Source organism: Cucurbita pepo, chromosome 2, assembly GCF_057944985.1.
Source record: "Cucurbita pepo subsp. pepo isolate OVF chromosome 2, ASM5794498v1, whole genome shotgun sequence".
Lineage (NCBI taxonomy): Eukaryota > Viridiplantae > Streptophyta > Magnoliopsida > Cucurbitales > Cucurbitaceae > Cucurbita > Cucurbita pepo.
Window position 1 is genome coordinate 11,446,739 of NC_141799.1, and position 20,778 is coordinate 11,467,516.

The 20,778-nt window shown below is 38.1% G+C and overlaps 1 protein-coding gene, 1 non-coding gene and 1 pseudogene across 2 annotated transcripts; 2 read left to right on the forward strand and 1 right to left on the reverse strand.

Moving 5' to 3' along the window:
* Window positions 1-2,892: 2,892 nt before the first annotated feature.
* LOC147793692 (pectinesterase inhibitor pseudogene) lies at window positions 2,893-3,541 on the forward strand (annotated as a pseudogene).
* A 9,188-nt stretch (window positions 3,542-12,729) lies between these two features.
* Window positions 12,730-12,823, reverse strand: TRNAY-GUA (transfer RNA tyrosine (anticodon GUA)). The gene is made up of 2 exons: window positions 12,787-12,823; window positions 12,730-12,765 (listed from the first exon to the last, which is right to left on the reverse strand). It is a non-coding gene; the product is annotated as a tRNA-Tyr (tRNA).
* Window positions 12,824-18,553: 5,730 nt separating this feature from the next.
* LOC147793694 (pectinesterase inhibitor-like) lies at window positions 18,554-19,093 on the forward strand. Its single transcript, XM_087121374.1, has 2 exons — window positions 18,554-18,772; window positions 18,863-19,093. Exons 1-2 carry the CDS (start codon window positions 18,554-18,556, stop codon window positions 19,091-19,093), a joined length of 450 nt encoding a protein of 149 aa, XP_086977500.1.
* The last annotated feature ends 1,685 nt before the right edge of the window (window positions 19,094-20,778 follow it).

Sequence of the window (20,778 nt, forward strand, 5' to 3'; positions counted from 1 at the left end):
ACCTACGAACACCTAAAAAAAAAAAAAAGGAAAAAAAAGAAGGAAAAGGGGGAAAACAAAGAAAAGGGCAAGTATAAAAATAAAACTCAATAAGCAATCTACTCATAGGCTCTTATGGCATCCTCATCCTGGTAGGTCTTATATTTATATAGTTTGCTATTCTCTTGCGGTGAATGTCCAACGCCTTGGATTGAGGTGCTACTTCATAAAGTTTTGATTGGGCAGTAAGGTGTCTTCTAGTCTAAACCTCATTTATGGGAGGTTAGTTGGCGGACCCTCCCACAGGATCATAGAGTCACCAGAATTTGGGGGAAGCGACCCTTGTGTGCCGGCCAACTATTGGATTAACCTACATGATCCCATGCACCCATCTCAAGAATAGTTTTACATCTAAGTGGTCTTGTTCAAGAAACATTTGACAATTTTCACAAAGTTGGGACACCTAATTGCATACTCTAGCTGACCTATACCTGGCTCGATAGTACAGTATCGGGTTAAAAACTCGATGGTATGGGTACTGGAGTGGAAACGGTAGCGGAGACCCTATTAACACCATACATATTGCGAACAACTTGAAAAAGTTACCTTTGTTATTCTTAGATATTGTGGAAGCCTACTGGGTTCTTAAGGGCATCTAGACAATTTAAATCTTGTCTTTCGTTTTCAAGATGTTTAGGACTAACTGCTCGAGTTATGTCATAGCTCGATACTAGGCTTCTGCTGATGATTTGGACACATTAGTTTAGACTTCCAAGAAATAATTAAATTTCCGAGGAAAATGCAGAACCCAGAAATAGACTGTCTTGAAGTTCGACAACCACCCCAGTCAGAATTGCAATATGCTTGTAATCTTAAATTGTTTTCAGATGGTAGTAGGAGTCCTTGACCAAGAGTACCTTTGATGTATCTCAGAACCTGAAGAGCTGCCTCACAATGTGGTTTTCTTGGTTCATGCATAAATTGACTAAGCATACGAACTGAATAAACTATGCCTTGAGTCTTAGTCATTTTTTACTATGCCTTCAAGGAGGCTCGGCTCCTTTTCTTTTGGAGTCTTTTGTTCGACAATTGACTAAGCACGACTAAGTTTAGGGCATGGCTCTGATACCATTGTGGAGAGGTGGATTAAATCTAAGCACGCTCATGGAGGTGGAAGGACATGCACCGACCCTACGTTAATTGAAGGAAAATCAATGAGGCAACATTTTGCGAGACTTCAAGGTGTGCTTTTGGAGGACACATGCCACACCAAGAAAAAATAAGAAAATACTAATGCCTTACGTCGCCTGGACTCGAAGCCAAGAACACTTGTGTCGTGAGTGGGGTGCGTGTCAAGTAGTGAAATTGTTTTTGGGAGTTTAAGTTAAATTATGCTTAAATTGAGGGCCAATAGCGACTGGCCGTGGTATTTGCACGTGAGCCCGTTGCGAGTGAAATCACGCTTAGAAGCCTTTCCAGCCACGCATGGGGCGCGTGAAGGTGTGTGGAAGGTGATCTTTTGACTATTTTACACCCATACTAATCCTTAAAAGACTTGAATTATGACCATCTAGTGAAATTTTTTAAGATTTAGAGAACCGAAAATGACATACCAGAAGAGTGAGCTGTCTTTCTACTCAACATTTCGGCCACTATGTTAGCTTTACATGGGTGATAAAGGATCTTTGTATCATAATCCTTCGCAAACTCCAACTATCTCCTCTGTCCCATGTTCAACTCTTTCTACCTGAATAAGATACTTGAGGCTCTTATGGTTTTACTACCTGTACCTTTCCACCATACAAGTAACGTCACCATATTTTTAACGTGAACACCACAATTGCTAACTCCAAATCGATGGTTAGGTAGTTACGCTCATATTTTTTAAGCTATTAGGAGCCATATACAATCACTTCTTCATTAACACCAACACGCAACCCCAATCCTTTTCTCGAGGCATCATTGTACACCATGCTTGAACCATAAAATAGTGCTAGCATTAGCGCATACACCAAAAACTCCTTATGTCAAGGTTTGAATAAGTCCTAGAAAGAAACCTTCCGTAGTAGTTCGCTAACTCCAAAAAACTTCTAAGTTCTCGGACTGAGGATGGTCTGGGTTATCTCATGATTGCCTCTATCCGACCCAGAAAATCTCCGGCTGAGTTATCTCATGATTGCCTCTAACAAACTTGGAGAAAATTATGGGCTGAGGTTTGTCTCCGTTATCTCATGATTTCCCCCGAAATGTTCCATGATTACTAACTTTTCAACATCCCATGATTTTAACCAAGTCGAGCTTGTTGACTTACTAACTTCAAAATGCACGATTCCCACATCCATGATTTTAACCATGTCGAGTTTATTGACTCACATTTCTTACGTCAAAACACACAACGATGGCAAGGACTACTTTTCGTGAGGACAACAAAAAATATTGGCAAAACAAATATTTGTCGACGTATTAGCACTATTCATGTACTATATATTCTTCAGGTTATTTATTCAATATTATCCTCTCACATACATGAAAACTATGGTTCAAGATTACATTAATAACATTGATTTTTTTTTTTTTTTTGTAAAATAAATATTATTAGTTTAAGTAGGGGAGAACAGTTAAATCTTACTAAGAAGAGAGTAAAGTTATGAATCTCATGTGTAGTCAAGGTTAACACGAGAGTGGCACATGGAGCAAGACGGTGTATTGTCTAAAAAAGTGCATGATAACTAAGCCAAGTTTGTGATTGGGTTTAGAGAGAAAAAAGCTTAACCTATTCTGTCTATTTTTGTTTGTTTTTCTTTTAATAGCATTTTACTTAAAATTCTAACGTGAAAGCTATTAAAAGGAATATTTGTGAGTGTATAAATATGTGAACCCTCCCTACGGATTAATTGAGCAAAACAGACAGAAAAATCAAAATAAAAAATGGCATCTTCTAGTTTTCTTGCGGTCTTTAGGATTGTCCTTTTAGTACTGTTCTTCAATGGGATGTTGCCCATGCAAGCGGCTTCCCAAGACGACATCGTTTCCACCATCTGCAAGAAAACTAGAAACCCTTCTTTTTGCTTTAACGTGTTGAAATCTGCTGGCACTACAGACCTAAAAGGGCTGGCCACTTTCACCCTCAACCTCGCCCACGACAAGGTTGCTCAAACCCGTGCCCTCGCCCAGTCCCTGGCGTCCAAGGCAGTCGATCCCAAGCTTAAAGAGCGATATGCCACCTGTGCTGAACAGTATGACGATGCCGCCGGCGACATCGAGGATGGGAAGAACAACTTGGGGAAAGGTGACTACAATGGCGTCAACATTAAGGCGTCTGCAGCCATGACGGAGGCCGGCGATTGTCTGGACAGCTTCACGCAGCCGCCGAAGGACCCATCGGCGCTGTCTGGCAACGGGAAGACTGTGGAAGATATTTGTAGTATCATCTTGGTTATAGCCAATCTTCTTCTTGGGCGTGCCTAATTCATTTTTCTTCAACCTTTCTTCATTTTATCCTACAAACTTCTGTACTTGGAATGCCATGAATCAATAATATGTCTGTTTTGAATCCTATAAATTTGGACATCGACTCCTTTACATTTTAATAATCTGACTAATCTAGGGTCACTCTATAACTCTTAGTGCTCTCCAATTTTAAAGGTCTCTTAGTGCTCTCCAATTTTAAAGGTCACAGGTTCTAGTTCGTGAGTCAATAGCGGCACATAATTTCATGTTAATGAGTTATAGGCCTCCTCGGCCCACGATGAAGCTATAGAAACTAGTTTGAATCAAAATGAGTGTGGAGGGAGAGTTGCCCAAATTTTTCAAAAGCTTACTAGATTTCATTTTCTTTTTTTCTCAAATTTTCATTATTCATAATTTTTTTGGTTAGGTTGGTTTGTTTTTATCTTTTTGGATTTGAATTCGTTTGGGCTCATTTCAAGTTTATACGCACAAAAACTAGGTCATGAACCGACCCAATTTCATTAAAAAAAGAAAAAAAGAACGAAAAGGCTAGTGGAAGGTCGAACGTTTCCTGTCCCAACGAGCCTCTTTCTAATCATAGGCTTTTCAAGCCCAACGAAAGGAAGAAAACCCCCCAACGAGCCTCCCTCTAATCATAGGCTTTTCAAGCCCAACGAAAGGAAGAAAACCCTCGTTTATTGCCGGAAGGAGCATGTCACAACATCACTAACATGAAGTAGATTATGACCTCCACACAAGACAGACAAGGGGTGACCCTCAAGTGACAGACCACATGAGTCCCAAGATTATAGATTGTGACCTCCACACAAGACAGACAAGGGGACCCTCAAGTGACATCTATCCGACCACATGAGTTCCAAGATTGAGAAGTGTCATGATGCGAGATGAGGACGGTGCATCATCCAATGCACCAAGAATGTGCATTGAAGCTAAGGCATATGCTAAGTTCGAGAGAGAGACGACACGAGTGTCAAAGACAAGCTCGAAGAGGGTCGAGTAGGGCTCTAGACAATAACTTCAAAACTTGAGATTTTGATATGAATTGTTACATGTGGCGTCGAGTAGGGACAATATGAATTGTTACAAACTTGAGATTTTGATATGAATTGTTACATGTGTCGAGTAGGGACAATATGAATTGTTACAAACTTGAGATTTTGATATGAAATTTTACATGTGGCGTCTAGTAGGGACAATATGAATTGTTACATGTGCCTCCTCGAGATTTTGATATGAATTTTTACATGTGGCTCCTGTTTTAATTAAGGTGGTTGAGATCTCATGTTTATATTAAGTGTTAGTGATACAAAAAAAAAAAAAAAAAAAAAAAATCATTCTTATTCTTCTTCTTTTTTGTTTTGTTTTTTTTTTTTTTGTAAATGGGTTTTGATATTTATTTAAGAAATTAAATATAGAGAGTTATTTAATTTTTCGTGAAGTGAGACAATTTTTTTTGTGAGAACGTTCTAATATGAAGTACACGTAAATTTATGAGATGGAAAAATATATTTCTTTTTCTAACATGTACAACATTTTTCACTATCTTGCATATGTATATTTTTTTTTTATCAATTGGATAGTATTTGTATTATAGGTAGGGTTGCTAAATTGATGACTTTTATCTTTTGAATATCTTGATGCTATAGTATATTGCTTCAGTCTCTGTCATGAAATTGTGTATGATGGTCATAGTTCTCTTAACTGATACATGGTTAATTCATGTCTCGTACATAAGACCTTGTTCCACTGACTCTTGCATCTCTCCCACTATGTTTTGAAGTAAGGGGGCTTCCATGTAAGGGTTCTCAATGCTTTCAATTGACGATGTTTCAACTAAAGTCATCTCATATTTAGCTAATGAATTCACCAAATTTAATGTGGAAGGCATAAAGAGTCGCTCTTTGTGAGCATTCAGACACTCGATAGGTCCCTCTTACATATAAAGCAGAACGAGGATGTTAAAGATTATTGGGAGCAGTAGTCCCACAGAGATGATCATGGGTTTAGAGGTAAGAAACACCATCTTCATTGGTGTGAGACTTGCTACGGAAACAAAAAGCAAAGTCATGAGAGTTTATGCTAAAAGTGGACAATGTCAATAGAATCCAAGTGTTGAATAAAGAAGTTGTGAGCCATTTGAAAGTGTAGTCAAAATGGTCAAAGTGGTTTAAGTGTCGAGCAAAGGGTGAAGGGGACCTCAGAGGAGGCTTTATGGTGTATTCCTCCATGTGGGCAATAGAGTTCGTCGAGCTACCCTCACGCTCATGCCACCGGTTCATATGACTTTATTTGACCCACGGTCTCAATCGTGGGCATCAATTCTTGGATGGGTATCTCATCTAGGTAGCCAGCTAACTATCAATCTTATCAACTTTTGTGATATTCTCACTCATACAAGATTCCAAAGTCAAAGATCGTCAAAGACTTCTCGTAAATAGAACGTCAGTTCTTCAATCTCAACCAACCATCAAGTCTCTGACCCCCACTCTTAAAAAACAAATTTAAAAAAGCGAGGTGAGAGAAAGTTAAATAAAACATCTTAAAAAAGGGAGGTGAGAGAAAGTTAAATAAAACATCTTAAAATCAATTTGAGAAAGTAACGTTATAAGCTTGCAAGCAATAAGGAACAATAACAACATTCATAGCATATATTATGGGCAGAAAGGATTGACAACCTTTGTATCTCCCTATAGTATTTTGATAACAATCAACTTTGAGAAGTGTAGACATACACATAAATTAAAATGATAAAATAATAAATAACTAACTTACATTGAAGTAAGGTAAAAGGGTTTAGAATGGACATGAGGCAACACCCTTGTCAAGCATCAGTGTGACATCCAACTCTCAATTAACCCATAATGCAGACAGATGCTCAACCTAACAGCCTCGCCCCATGTCCACGAATTCTTTAGACGGTCCAATTTGAGTGCGCTCAACCGAACCTTAATCCACGAAGCAAGCCCAACAAATCGCAGATGCGTGCTCAGAACTAAATGGCTGCAACCCATCCCTCTATATGCTCCTAGCTGCCTGTATCATATGCAATAAGCATGCAGCTCTAGGCTATAATTTGTGTACAACTTCCAATAGCCATTTCCCCTTGCGCTTGACTTGGTGGCTCCAACCGACTCTCCTTTGCTCGACATGGCCAATTGTGGCTCGATTTACCTATTTTAGATCATAAGCATTTTGAACCTATTTAAAGTTCGAAAATGTCAGTGAACTACTATTTTAGCCAATTAAGATTATTTCTCATTGTTTAGGTTTGACTTAGGTTAAGTAACATCGTGGAAGAAAGTGAAATTGGATCACATCAAAGCTAAACCTTTGAATGATTAGATAAGGTGAGCTTAGGAGCACCTACTTAAGCCTAAAATCGTAAGTAAATTTACTATTGGATTGCCTTGAGCGTGGTTGGGTCTGTTGTATGAATAACAATACGTGATATTTATGTACATGTTATTGAACTTTTATGTTAATGTAGGTTGATGTGATGTATATACTTCCATGTATGTTGAGTATGGCTAATATGACGTTATGACCACAGTTATGCCTTATGAAATATCATGATATAAAATGTACTATCAATATGATCAAAATACTATGAGTATATATCTTCGACTCATAAAGAATTGAAGTCAAGTTATGCATGCAAGTATTATATGCATCATCTCACTGAACTATGATCATATATTACTTCTCCACTTATGCAATATATAGACACATACACCTACATTATTATTCACGTATCTTTCTCTTTCGTTGGGTTTTAGTAGCTTAAGATACGCTTGGCCATAGTCAAGCCTAGGTGGTACCTCAAAAAGATCTAGGAATAGTAAGAGACTGATAGGCCAAAGGGGTTTACGTCTCGTAAAATGACAACTTGTTGTGGCAAGCCCGCCTATGCATACCATGGGATGAGGAAATTGGGAAGGATATTATCACTAAAGCCCACTATATGTCTTATATGTTCTACCCTAAAAGTATGAAGATGTATGAGGGCTTAAAAACTACTTACTAGTGGCATGGAATGAAGAATAATTGAGTGCGTAGGTCAATGTCTGACCTTTCAATAGGTAAATAAACCGAGATAGCGACCTTCGGGGTTGTGGCAACTGCTAATGCTGATCTATGGAAGTGGGAAGACGTGATTATTGACTTTATCTTGGATTTGCCAAACACCAAGCAGAATTACACAATCATTTGGGTCATTCATAGATATGTGGACCAAGACAACTCACTTCATTCCTAGAAAAATCACATACCAAGTGGACAGGTACACTCAGTTGTATGTTAAAGAGATAGCCCATCATCACAGTATTGCAATTTTCATCACGTGAGATCAGGAAACAAGGTTCACCTCGCACTTCTAGAAGAGTCTACATAAGATGTTGGGTATGTAACTGAGGTTAAGTACGACTTTTCATCCACATATGCATGGATAAACTGAGAGGTCGAACTTGATTCTAGAGGACATGTTGAGGACATTGTGTTATAGACTTTGCTGGTTGTTGGGATGAACACTTGTACTTAATGGAGTTTGCTTATAATAATAGCTACATGTGACTATGTAGATTGCCCCCTTAGAGACTCTATACGAGTGTAGGTGTCAAACTTCTATCTTCTAGGAAGAGGTAGGTGAGCAACAACTTCTAGGGTCGGAGTTGGTTTAGATTATTAATGCAGTAGTGCAAAAAATCAGATAAAGAATACTGAAGGCACAAAGCGGGCAAAAGCACTACGAAGACACTCGTAGGAAGGAACTTGAGTTTGTTACTGGTGATCATGTCTTTTTCAAAGTTGCACCTATGATACAGGTGTTGAAATTTGGGAGAAGGGCAAGTTGAAGGAACTTGAGTTTGTTACTAGTGATCATGTCTTTTTCAAAGTTGCACCTATGATACAGGTGTTGAAATTTGGGAGAAGGGCAAGTTGAAGACAAGATTTGTAGGTCTCTTTGAGATCCTAGAGAATATAGGACTAGTGGCCATACAAATTAGCACTACCATTTACACTTGTCACCGTGCATAACGTGTTCCATATGTTTATACCGTAGAAGTATACCCCAGACTCTTCATATGTTATCGAACATGAGTCACTTTTCTTTAGAGAGGATTCTTCATATGGGAGAAGTCGATGAAGATACTAGTTAGAGACGTGAAGCTGGTGCATAACGAGCAAATTGTCTTGGTCATGGTCTTATGATGGAACCATGGGAATGATGAAGCCAGTTAAAAAAGAGAGGATAGAGAAAACAAAGAAGAAAAAAGAAAGAGAAAAGAAGAGGTTAGGGTTTTGGAAAGAAAGTTAAAGAAAACAATATTCCACCACTAGATTCGATGACTTGGAGTCATTTTTTTCCAAGCTTTCTTCATGAAAATTGCTCATAACGCTTTGGTCTAATGATCTAGACTTTTGAATCACAAGAATGTGTTAAGAAAGGTACGATAAAACAATTTTGAAAATTTAAAAATAACACAACATTAAAAGATAAAATCAAATATATCTATTATTTTGGAAGGATTGTTTGAGTATTAATATAAAATCGGGGACCAAGGTAGGAGATACCAAACAAACTATAGCCAAAATACCAAAAGAACTGACTCTCTAGAATGACCTTTCTCTGTGGTCGCATAACTCCTTCCCACGTCAACCAATCAGCTGATCACTTGAGAAAAAAAAAAGTAATATCTGGTGAGCATAAAAATAGTTGGTAAGTAGCCTACCGTAGGCTTTTAAACATCCATGACCTAGTAAGTTACCATGAGCTTGAATTTGGACTCTAGGAAATTCATGCATAAGCTTCTACACCTAATCTAGACTCTAGGAAGTTCATGCAGAAGCTCCTACACCTAATGCTCCTACACCTATCTAAGCTTCTGGATGGTCTAGAAGTTCCTAAGTCAGTTTTCGTGTGTATTACAAACCCAATAAAGGTTTGGAGGTTGTTCACCTAACCTAGTGTCGCACAATCACCTGAACGACCTAACTGAGCTTTGCGGTGAACCAACTTGTTTGATCTTCTTATTTAGCGGCTTATATTGATTAGGAAGTGAATCACTGGTATCCTAAGTTGAAGAGGAGCAACCTCAACAAACATGCTGACATTAAAGACGATATGGCGTCATGAGACCTGAATATCATTTGTGAAAGCTTAGCTAGCAACCCCTCCACATGACCATAACATCACAATGAAGTGGGGGAGCAACCTCGTGTGTTGACTAACTACCGAGTTTACCTGTGTGGTCTAATAGCACTTGTGACGAGTTTATGAACAAAGACCTTGTTCAGAGATCCCTAACTATTTCTACACCCGATAAGGCACTAACGAAACTGAGACAAGCTTGACATCACTGAGTTGTACTACAAGAAATTGGAAGTGGTCTCGACTTTTGTGATATCTTCACGACTACTAATAGACATGGTAAGCTACAACAATTTGTGGGTGTGTGAGTATGATTGATCTTGCTCCCACTTCCGCTACAACAATTTGTATTAGAGCATTTTGGTTGTGGCATTAGGGTACCACAATTAGTATCAATAGAGCCAGGTTTCGACATTTGTGGTATTGTGAAAGACTTAACCCCATCGACCACCAGGCGTGCTCAAACTCAGCATCAATTGTCGAAGATAAGTTTCTCATTGCAAGCTTGCTTATTTGTTTTCGGAATTTGTTTTTGGAAATCATACTTTCAAGAATTGTGAATATCTCCATCCATTCAAATTTTGTTGGTTTTGGTCGCTTAATTTAATCTTCAGCTTGCTTAACTTGATATAAAAATTGTTTTCTTGCATGGAGATTTGGAAGAAGAAATATATACGACACAGTGAGTTGGTTTTCGAGTAGTGTAGATTGAAGAAATCTTTGTATAGGCTGAAACAATCTCCTCGTCAATGGTATCTGAATTTTGATCACTTCATGGTGGAGCATAAGTACACTCATAGTCAATTTGACAATTATGTGGTATGTTTATCTATTTGATCTTGTATGTTGATGATATGTCAATTGCTTCCAAGAGACAAGTGGAGATTGATAAGTAACGATCAATTAGTGGTTATCTGTCCACTATGGCTAGTGGACCTATTTGTTGGCGTTCAAAATTATTGTCTACTGTTGCATTGTCTACCACCGAAGCAGAGCATATGACAGTCACTATAGCTTTTAAAGAACCTAGATTCATGGTTTGGTGACTTAGTTATTTCTCAGGAACAAATAGAAGTGTTTTGTGATAGCCAGAGTGCTATTTGTTTGTCGAAGAACCAAGTCTATCATGCTCGTATCAAACATATTGATGTCCGATTTCATTTTGTTCGAGAATTGTTGATGAAGGGGACATTTGTTTATTGAAAATTGGAACTGCTAATAATCTCGCGGATATGTTGACAAAGGTAGTTACTCCTGAAAAGTAGTTGGTTGACTTGGTGGCAGCCAAATAAGTTATATTCTTGGAGATCTTCTGCCAAGGTGGAGATTATTCAAGACTTTTGGTACATTCCCCGCTTTGATTCATGAATCTATTGGATTCATTTGGTTTATCTCCCATATTGGTACATTATCTCATATTGGTACTTGAATCATCTTGATTTATGTATGCTAGTGTTGCTTTGATTCATGTATGAGAATTAGTATTGCTATGTTTATATAAAAGTTTGTCTAACATTGTTTAAGATGTGGAGTCATTGTCATTTTGTATTTGACCCGAGGCAATGGGAAGAACTTTGTAACAGAGAATTTGCCGTGTGAGAGTGTGAGATACACTTGTAAACACTTTGGTTAGGGATTAGCTATCACCCGTGGATGTAGGGAAATTTCTTACTTCCGAACCATGTAAATCTTTGCGTCTCTTTGTTTAATTTATATTTGTGGGTGTGTGAGTACGATCGATCTTGCCTCCGCTTCCGTCACAACAATTGATACCAAAGAATTTTGGTTGTGACATTTTACGAATGGTTTACAATCTTGATAATTCTTAAAAATAATATAAGGGTAGACTTATTTTATCACAATCCACCCCCTTTTGGAGCAAGCGTCCTCGTTGGCACGGAGAGGTTTCCGTACCCTTACAAGGAATGTTTGGTTCCCGTCTCCAACCGATGTGAGATCTCACAATCCACTTCATTGGTACAGAGAGGTTTCCACAAGAAATGCTTGGTTCCCATCTCCAACCGATGTGGGATCTCACAATCCACCTTGATGGCGCAGAGAGATTTCTACACCCTTATCAGGAATGTTTGGTTCTCCTCTCCAACAAATGTAGGATCTCACACTCCACCCCCCTCGGGACCCAGCGTTCTCGCTGACATAGAGGAGTTTCCACACCCTTATAAGGAATGTATGGTTCCCCTTCCCAACTGATGTGGGATCTCACAATCTACCCCCTCAGGGGCCCAACATCCTTGCTGGCACACTGCCCGGTGTGTGACTCCGATACCATTCGTAATAGCCCAAACCCACAACTAGCAGATATTGTCCGCTTTAACCTGTTACGTATCACCGTCAGCCTCATGGTTTTAAAACGCGTCTGTTAAGGAGAGGTTTCCACACCTTTATAAGGAATGTTTCGTTCTACTCTCCTTTCCAACCGAGGTAGAATCTCACAGTTAAACACCAAACTTTATCCATATACCATAAACCCATTAGATTATTTCTTGAACATGATCCACCCATTTGTCAACTACATATTGTTCAAAATTACATTAATAACCTTAGATTTATCATATAATAAATAGTGTTAAATTGCATATAAAATAATCAAAATTATTATTAAAAATAAAATATTTAACTACGAGATTTTATGGCATAAAGCCAATCAGACAAGTTACGGGTGTACATGGGTCGGGTCGGGTTGGGTTGGGTTGAGAGAATTTTTTGGAACAACCCAATAGTTCGGGTTGGTTGGATTGGTAACCCAACCTAACCCGAAAATTTTCACAACCTAACCGCTTATTGGATTCAGGTTGTTCGATTTGTTAAAAAAAAAAAAAAAAAAAATAGTTGGGAATACTTGCATGGATATTATGACCTACAAGTTTAAATTGACTTTTAGTTGTGCAATAAATTCAAAACTCCTTTGCACCCAAAGTTATGATGCTATCACCTAAAATAATTACTACCTACCCAACCCTTGGTAAACATGCAAATGATATGCAACGAATCATTTCAAAGGTTACCGACATATAGTTAATTATCTATATTCACAATATATAATCATTCAACAAAATACCTAAAAATTTAAACTAATATCGATAGTACATAGGTATTAAACTTTTAAAAACTCCGACCTGCCGGATTTAAACCAGCGACCTAAGGATGGCTTTGGGATTCTTCAACCACTACAGTCCTCCGCTCTACCAACTGAGCTAAGGTCGGACTAGTATAAGAATCATATACCATAATATAAACAAAATCGACAAAATTAATATATATAAAAAAAAAGTAAAATAATAAAAATATTGTAAGCCGTTAACAATTTAAGTAATACATATATATTAAACTTTCAAAAACTCCAACATCATTTTGGTCGTGGCATTTATACAACATTTGGAACCTTCCATTGAAATTTTTTTGCTTTCATAAAGAACTTGATTTGTATTGGGTTTTACAATTTGAAACCCATTTAGATCCAAACATATGATTTCTTAAAGTGCCTTCAATGGATTTGAATACATATGCGTAGGTGCCAAATTCTCATACATATGATAATACAAGAGCTTTAATCAATTCTTGAAGAATTTGTGCAAGAACCAAGGTAAGAAGGTGAAGTTAGATAGGTTGTAGCTCGCCCTAAGAATTTGTTCAAGAACCTGGTTTGACACACACATAGGCTTTGGGCCATGTGTCGGGGTGCTTGTCCTTCGAGACCTGCTTTGTGTTGGAAGAACACAACTCTCCACAATGGTATGATATTGTCAACTTTGAGCATAAGCTCTCATGGTTTTTCTTTGGGCTTCCCCAAAAGGCCTCAAACCAATGGAGATAGTATTCCTGAATTATAAACCCATGATCAGTCCCTAAATTAGCGGATGTGAGACTTTTATCCAACCCCTCCACTCGAACAAAGTACGCCTCCCCTTAATCGAACCTCGACTCCTTTTTCTTTTGGAGTCTTTTGTTCGACATTTGAGGATTCTATTGACATATCTAAGTTTAAGGCATGACTCTGATACTATATTAGGATGAACACGACTCTCCACAATGGTATGATATTGTCCACTTTGAGCATAAGCTCTCGGGTTTTACTTTGGACTTCCCCAAAAGGCCTCAAACCAATGGAGATAGTATTCCTTGATAATAAACTCATGATCACTCCCTAAATTAGGCGACGTGGGACTTTCATCCAACACTTTGCACCTATACAACTCGTTGCTTCACTATGGATGCTAGAATTATTCAATGTATAATATGACTGGATTTGTTCTGCTATATACTTGGAGATTACTAGATGTATAGTATGCATACACATAATAATCCTATGCCACATAGCATTAAGCTCTAAGAACCACTGCCGAAGGAGCAACCCATGTCAATGTCGACTAGGAAATTAGAGAACCTTATAGTCATATTTTTCCAACTCAACCTCAAATAATTAAACAATTTTTTAACCATACTTCTCTTTGGTTCTTGAACTTCTCGATACGATATTTATTCATTTTGAGTATCAGCTATTCAGACTTTCTTTTGGTCTTTTTTTTTTCTTTGTTTTTTTAAATAGTGTTTCTAAAATATACTCATGATCTTTCCTTTAAATTAGCTAATGTTAGACGCTAACAATTTTCAACACTCCTGCCTTATTATATTATGTTGAAGGTGAGAACATCCTATATAGCACGAATACGTCGTAAATTGCCTCGACATGCCTTAGAAATGATCAACTTTGCAAGCCCCTCAACCTGGTCTCTACTTACGTGGACCCGAATTACGAAAATCAACCACCATCTCCACCTGAGCTGTTGTTCTTCCTTCCACTTCTTGTACCATGAACTTGCCTCTACTCATTTTTCTTCTTATCGAACCATGTTTTGCAATTGTCATCCCAGCATCATCTTTCACTTCAAATCTCGGTGTCTCATTGAAGCTTACCAATCCTGCTTTTGACCCTGAATTAATAATCCTAAACGAAAAATATATTTTAAATAAATAAATTCAAAATAGAATGAATGATTAGCTGGTATAGTTGAGTTTGGTTAGAGCATGTGGCTGTTAACCACCAGGTTGGAGGTTCAAGCCCTCCTTCTTAGCGATATTGTTTTACTTTTTTGTAAAATAAAAAATGCATTCGTTTATGTTTTTAAACTCTAATTATTTTTTTCTCTCTTATCTTCTTTTTCATGTTTGAATGCATAAGCTGCTAGCAATACAGGCTCTTTTCATAGATCTCAGTTACACGCAATCTGAAAGAGGAGAATTGAACTCGGCTTCCGTTACGTCATTAGTTGGGATTCTTTCTTCATCGACCTCATAGATCTTAGTTACACGCAATCTAAAAGAGGAGAATTGAACTCGGCTTCCGTTACGTCATTAGTTGGGATTCTTTCTTCATCGACTCTGTCAATGGCTTCGTAGCTTTGTAGGTAAGATGATTAAAACCTCTAATTTTTTTTTTTGTTTCGTCATGTATGTGAATGAGTTAAGTTTGATTGATCGTCCATTACACCCACGATTGAGACTGAATGAAGAGTTGCAAGATCCCATATTGATTGGGGAGGAGAACGAAACACCCTTTATCATGTGATAACCTCTCCCTAGCAGACGCGTTTTAAAAATCTTGAGGGGAAGTCTGAGAGAGAAAGTCCGAAGAGGGCAATATATGCTAGGGACGAATCTAGGCTGTTACCGTTAATAAGTTGGTTCAAGGTGAAACCAAGGTGAAACCAATAAATAGCTAACCATTTAATTTGCGAGTTAAATGAATGGTAATGATAGTCATGAATTGGATAGGCCTCATCATAGTGAGCTTAATTGAACAACAAGTTGCTATATTAGATATATTAGACAATAAATTGGAAGGTTTATTATTTTCTAATTCATGAAACTTAATGAGAGAAAATAGATTGTGACTAAGCTTTCTCACTAGTTGCCATTGGAATACAATTATAGAAGGAAATACAAAAGACACAAAATAGGAAGATGAGCTAACACTTGAGAATGACCCCTTGTGACCAAACAACTCTCAAATGCTCCCCACCTCAATTCCAACCTACGAACACCTAAAAAAAAAAAAAAGGAAAAAAAAGAAGGAAAAGGGGGAAAACAAAGAAAAGGGCAAGTATAAAAATAAAACTCAATAAGCAATCTACTCATAGGCTCTTATGGCATCCTCATCCTGGTAGGTCTTATATTTATATAGTTTGCTATTCTCTTGCGGTGAATGTCCAACGCCTTGGATTGAGGTGCTACTTCATAAAGTTTTGATTGGGCAGTAAGGTGTCTTCTAGTCTAAACCTCATTTATGGGAGGTTAGTTGGCGGACCCTCCCACAGGATCATAGAGTCACCAGAATTTGGGGGAAGCGACCCTTGTGTGCCGGCCAACTATTGGATTAACCTACATGATCCCATGCACCCATCTCAAGAATAGTTTTACATCTAAGTGGTCTTGTTCAAGAAACATTTGACAATTTTCACAAAGTTGGGACACCTAATTGCATACTCTAGCTGACCTATACCTGGCTCGATAGTACAGTATCGGGTTAAAAACTCGATGGTATGGGTACTGGAGTGGAAACAGTAGCGGAGACCCTATTAACACCATACATATTGCGAACAACTTGAAAAAGTTACCTTTGTTATTCTTAGATATTGTGGAAGCCTACTGGGTTCTTAAGGGCATCTAGACAATTTAAATCTTGTCTTTCGTTTTCAAGATGTTTAGGACTAACTGCTCGAGTTATGTCATAGCTCGATACTAGGCTTCTGCTGATGATCTGGACACATTAGTTTAGACTTCCAAGAAATAATTAAATTTCCGAGGAAAATGCAGAACCCAGAAATAGACTGTCTTGAAGTTCGACAACCACCCCAGTCAGAATCGCAATATGCTTGTAATCTTAAATTGTTTTCAGATGGTAGTAGGAGTCCTTGACCAAGAGTACCTTTGATGTATCTCAGAACCTGAAGAGCTGCCTCACAATGTGGTTTTCTTGGTTCATGCATAAATTGACTAAGCATACGAACTGAATAAACTATGCCTTGAGTCTTAGTCATTTTTTACTATGCCTTCAAGGAGGCTCGGCTCCTTTTCTTTTGGAGTCTTTTGTTCGACAATTGACTAAGCACGACTAAGTTTAGGGCATGGCTCTGATACCATTGTGGAGAGGTGGATTAAATCTAAGCACGCTCATGGAGGTGGAAGGACATGCACCGACCCTACGTTAATTGAAGGAAAATCAATGAGGCAACATTTTGCGAGACTTCAAGGTGTGCTTTTGGAGGACACATGCCACACCAAGAAAAAATAAGAAAATACTAATGCCTTACGTCGCCTGGACTCGAAGCCAAGAACACTTGTGTCGTGAGTGGGGTGCGTGTCAAGTAGTGAAATTGTTTTTGGGAGTTTAAGTTAAATTATGCTTAAATTGAGGGCCAATAGCGACTGGCCGTGGTATTTGCACGTGAGCCCGTTGCGAGTGAAATCACGCTTAGAAGCCTTTCCAGCCACGCATGGGGCGCGTGAAGGTGTGTGGAAGGTGATCTTTTGACTATTTTACACCCATACTAATCCTTAAAAGACTTGAATTATGACCATCTAGTGAAATTTTTTAAGATTTAGAGAACCGAAAATGACATACCAGAAGAGTGAGCTGTCTTTCTACTCAACATTTCGGCCACTATGTTAGCTTTACATGGGTGATAAAGGATCTTTGTATCATAATCCTTCGCAAACTCCAACTATCTCCTCTGTCCCATGTTCAACTCTTTCTACCTGAATAAGATGCTTGAGGCTCTTATGGTTTTACTACCTGTACCTTTCCACCATACAAGTAACGTCACCATATTTTTAACGTGAACACCACAATTGCTAACTCCAAATCGATGGTTAGGTAGTTACGCTCATATTTTTTAAGCTATTAGGAGCCATATACAATCACTTCTTCATTAACACCAACACGCAACCCCAATCCTTTTCTCGAGGCATCGTTGTACACCATGCTTGAACCATAAAATAGTGCTAGCATTAGCCCATACACCAAAAACTCCTTATGTCAAGGTTTGAATAAGTCCTAGAAAGAAACCTTCCGTAGTAGTTCGCTAACTCCAAAAAACTTCTAAGTTCCCGGACTGAGGATGGTCTGGGTTATCTCATGATTGCCTCTATCCGACCCAGAAAATCTCCGGCTGAGTTATCTCATGATTGCCTCTAACAAACTTGGAGAAAATTATGGGCTGAGATTGGTCTCCGTTATCTCATGATTTCTCCCGAAATGTTCCATGATTACTAACTTTTCAACATCCCATGATTTTAACGAAGTCGAGCTTGTTGACTTACTAACTTCTCAATGCACGATTCCCACATCCATGATTTTAACCATGTCGAGTTTATTGACTCACATTCCTTACGTCAAAACACACAATGATGGCAAGGACTACTTTTCGTGAGGACAACAAAAAATATTGGCAAAACAAATATTTGTCGACGTATTAGCACTATTCATGTACTATATATTCTTCAGGTTATTTATTCAATATTATCCTCTCACATACATGAAAACTATGGTTCAAGATTACATTAATAACATTGATTTTTTTTTTTTTTGTAAAATAAATATTATTAGTTTAAGTAGGGGAGAACAGTTAAATCTTACTAAGAAGAGAGTAAAGTTATGAATCTCATGTGTAGTCAAGGTTAACACGAGAGTGGCACATGGAGCAAGACGGTGTATTGTCTAAAAAAGTGCATGATAACTAAGCCAAGTTTGTGATTGGGTTTAGAGAGAAAAAAGCTTAACCTATTCGGTCTATTTTTGTTCGTTTTTCTTTTAATAGCGTTTTACTTAAAATTCTAACGTGAAAGCTATTAAAAGGAATATTTGTGAGTGTATAAATATGTGAACCCTCCCTACGGGTTAATTGAGCAAAAAAGACATAAAAATCAAAATAAAAAATGGCATCTTCTAGTTTTCTTGCGGTCTTTAGGATTGTCGTTTTAGTACTGTTCTTCAATGGGATGTTGCCCATGCAAGCGGCTTTCCAAGACGACATCGTTTCCACCATCTGCAAGAAAACTAGAAACCCTTCTTTTTGCTTTAACGTGTTGAAATCTGCTGGCACTACAGACCTAAAAGGGCTGGCCACTTTCACCCTCAACCTCGCCCACGACAAGGTTGCTCAAACCCGTGCCCTCGCCCAGTCCCTGGCGTCCAAGGCAGTCGATCCCAAGCTTAAAGAGCGATATGCCACCTGTGCTGAATAGTATGACGATGCCGCCGGCGACATCGAGGATGGGAAGAACAACTTGGGGAAAGGTGACTACAATGGCGTCAACATTAAGGCGTCTGCAGCCATGACGGAGGCCGGCGATTGTCTGGACAGCTTCACGCAGCCGCCGAAGGACCCATCGGCGCTGTCAGGCAATGGGAAGATTGTGGAAGATATTTGTAGTATCATCTTGGTTATAGCCAATCTTCTTCTTGGGCGTGCCTAATTCATTTTTCTTCAACCTTTCTTCATTTTATCCTACAAACTTCTGTACTTGGAATGCCATGAATCAATAATATGTCTGTTTTGAATCCTATAAATTTGGACATCGACTCCTTTACATTTTAATAATCTGACTAATCTAGGGTTATCCTAAAAACTCTTAGTGCTCTCCAATTTTAAAGGTCTCTTAGTGCTCTCCAATTTTAAAGGTCTCTTAGTGCTCTCCAATTTTAAAGGTCTCTTAGTGCTCTCCAATTTTAAAGGTCTCTTAGTGCTCTCCAATTTTAAAGGTCTCTTAGTGCTCTCCAATTTTAAAGGTCACAGGTTCTAGTTCGTGAGTCAATAGCGGCACATAATTTCATGTTAATGAGTTATAGGCCTCCTTAGCCCACGATGAAGCTATAGAAACTAGTTTGAATCAAAATGAGTGTGGAGGGAGAGTTGCCCAAATTTTTCAAAAGCTTACTAGATTTCATTTTCTTTTTTTCTCAAATTTTCATTATTCATAACTTTTTTGGTTAGGTTGGTTTGTTTTTATCTTTTTGGATTTGAGTTCGTTTGGGCTCGTTTCAAGTTTATACGCACAAAAACTAGGTCATGAACCGACCCAATTTCATTAAAAAAAGAAAAAAAGAACGAAAAGGCTAGTGGAAGGTCGAACGTTTCCTGTCCCAACGAGCCTCCCTCTAATCATAGGCTTTTCAAGCCCAACGAAAGGAAGAAAACCTCCCAACGAGCCTCCCTCCAATCATAGGCTTTTCAAGCCCAATGAAAGGAAGAAAACCCTCGTTTATTGCCGGAAGGAGCATGTCACAACATCACTAACATGAAGTAGATTGTGACCTCCACACAAGACAGACAAGGGGTGACCCTCAAGTGACAGACCACATGAGTCCCAAGATTATAGATTGTGACCTCCACACAAGACAGACAAGGGGACCCTCAAGTGACATCTATCCGACCACATGAGTTCCAAGATTGAGAAGTGTCATGATGCGAGATGAGGACGGTGCATCATCCAATGCACCAAGAATGTGCATTGAAGCTAAGGCATATGCTAAGTTCGAGAGAGAGACGACACGAGTGTCAAAGACAAGCTCGAAGAGGGTCGAGATAACTTCAAAACTTGAGATTTTGATATGAATTGTTACATGTGGCGTTGAGTAGGGACAATATGAATTGTTACATGTGCCTCCTCGAGATTTTGATATGAATTTTTACATGTGGCTCCTGTTTTAATTAAGGTGGTTGTGAATTTTTACATGTGGCTCCTGTTTTAATTAAGGTGGTTGAGATCTCATGTTTATATTAAGCGTTAGTGATACAAAAAAAAAAAAAAAAAAAAAAAAATCATTCTTATTCTTCTTCTTTTTTGTTTTGTTTTTTTTTTTTTTTTTTTTTTTTTTTTTTTTTTTTTTGTCAATGGGTTTTGATATTTATTTAAGAAATTAAATATAGAGAGTTATTTAATTTTTCGTGAAGTGAGACAATTTTCTTTGTGAGAACGTTCTAATATGAAGTACACGTAAATTTATGAGATGGAAAAATATATTTCTTTTTCTAACATGTACAACATTTTTCACTATCTTGCATATGTATATTTTTTTTTTATCAATTGGATAGTATTTGTATTATAGGTAGGGTTGCTAAATTGATGACTTTTATCTTTTGAATATCTTGATGCTATAG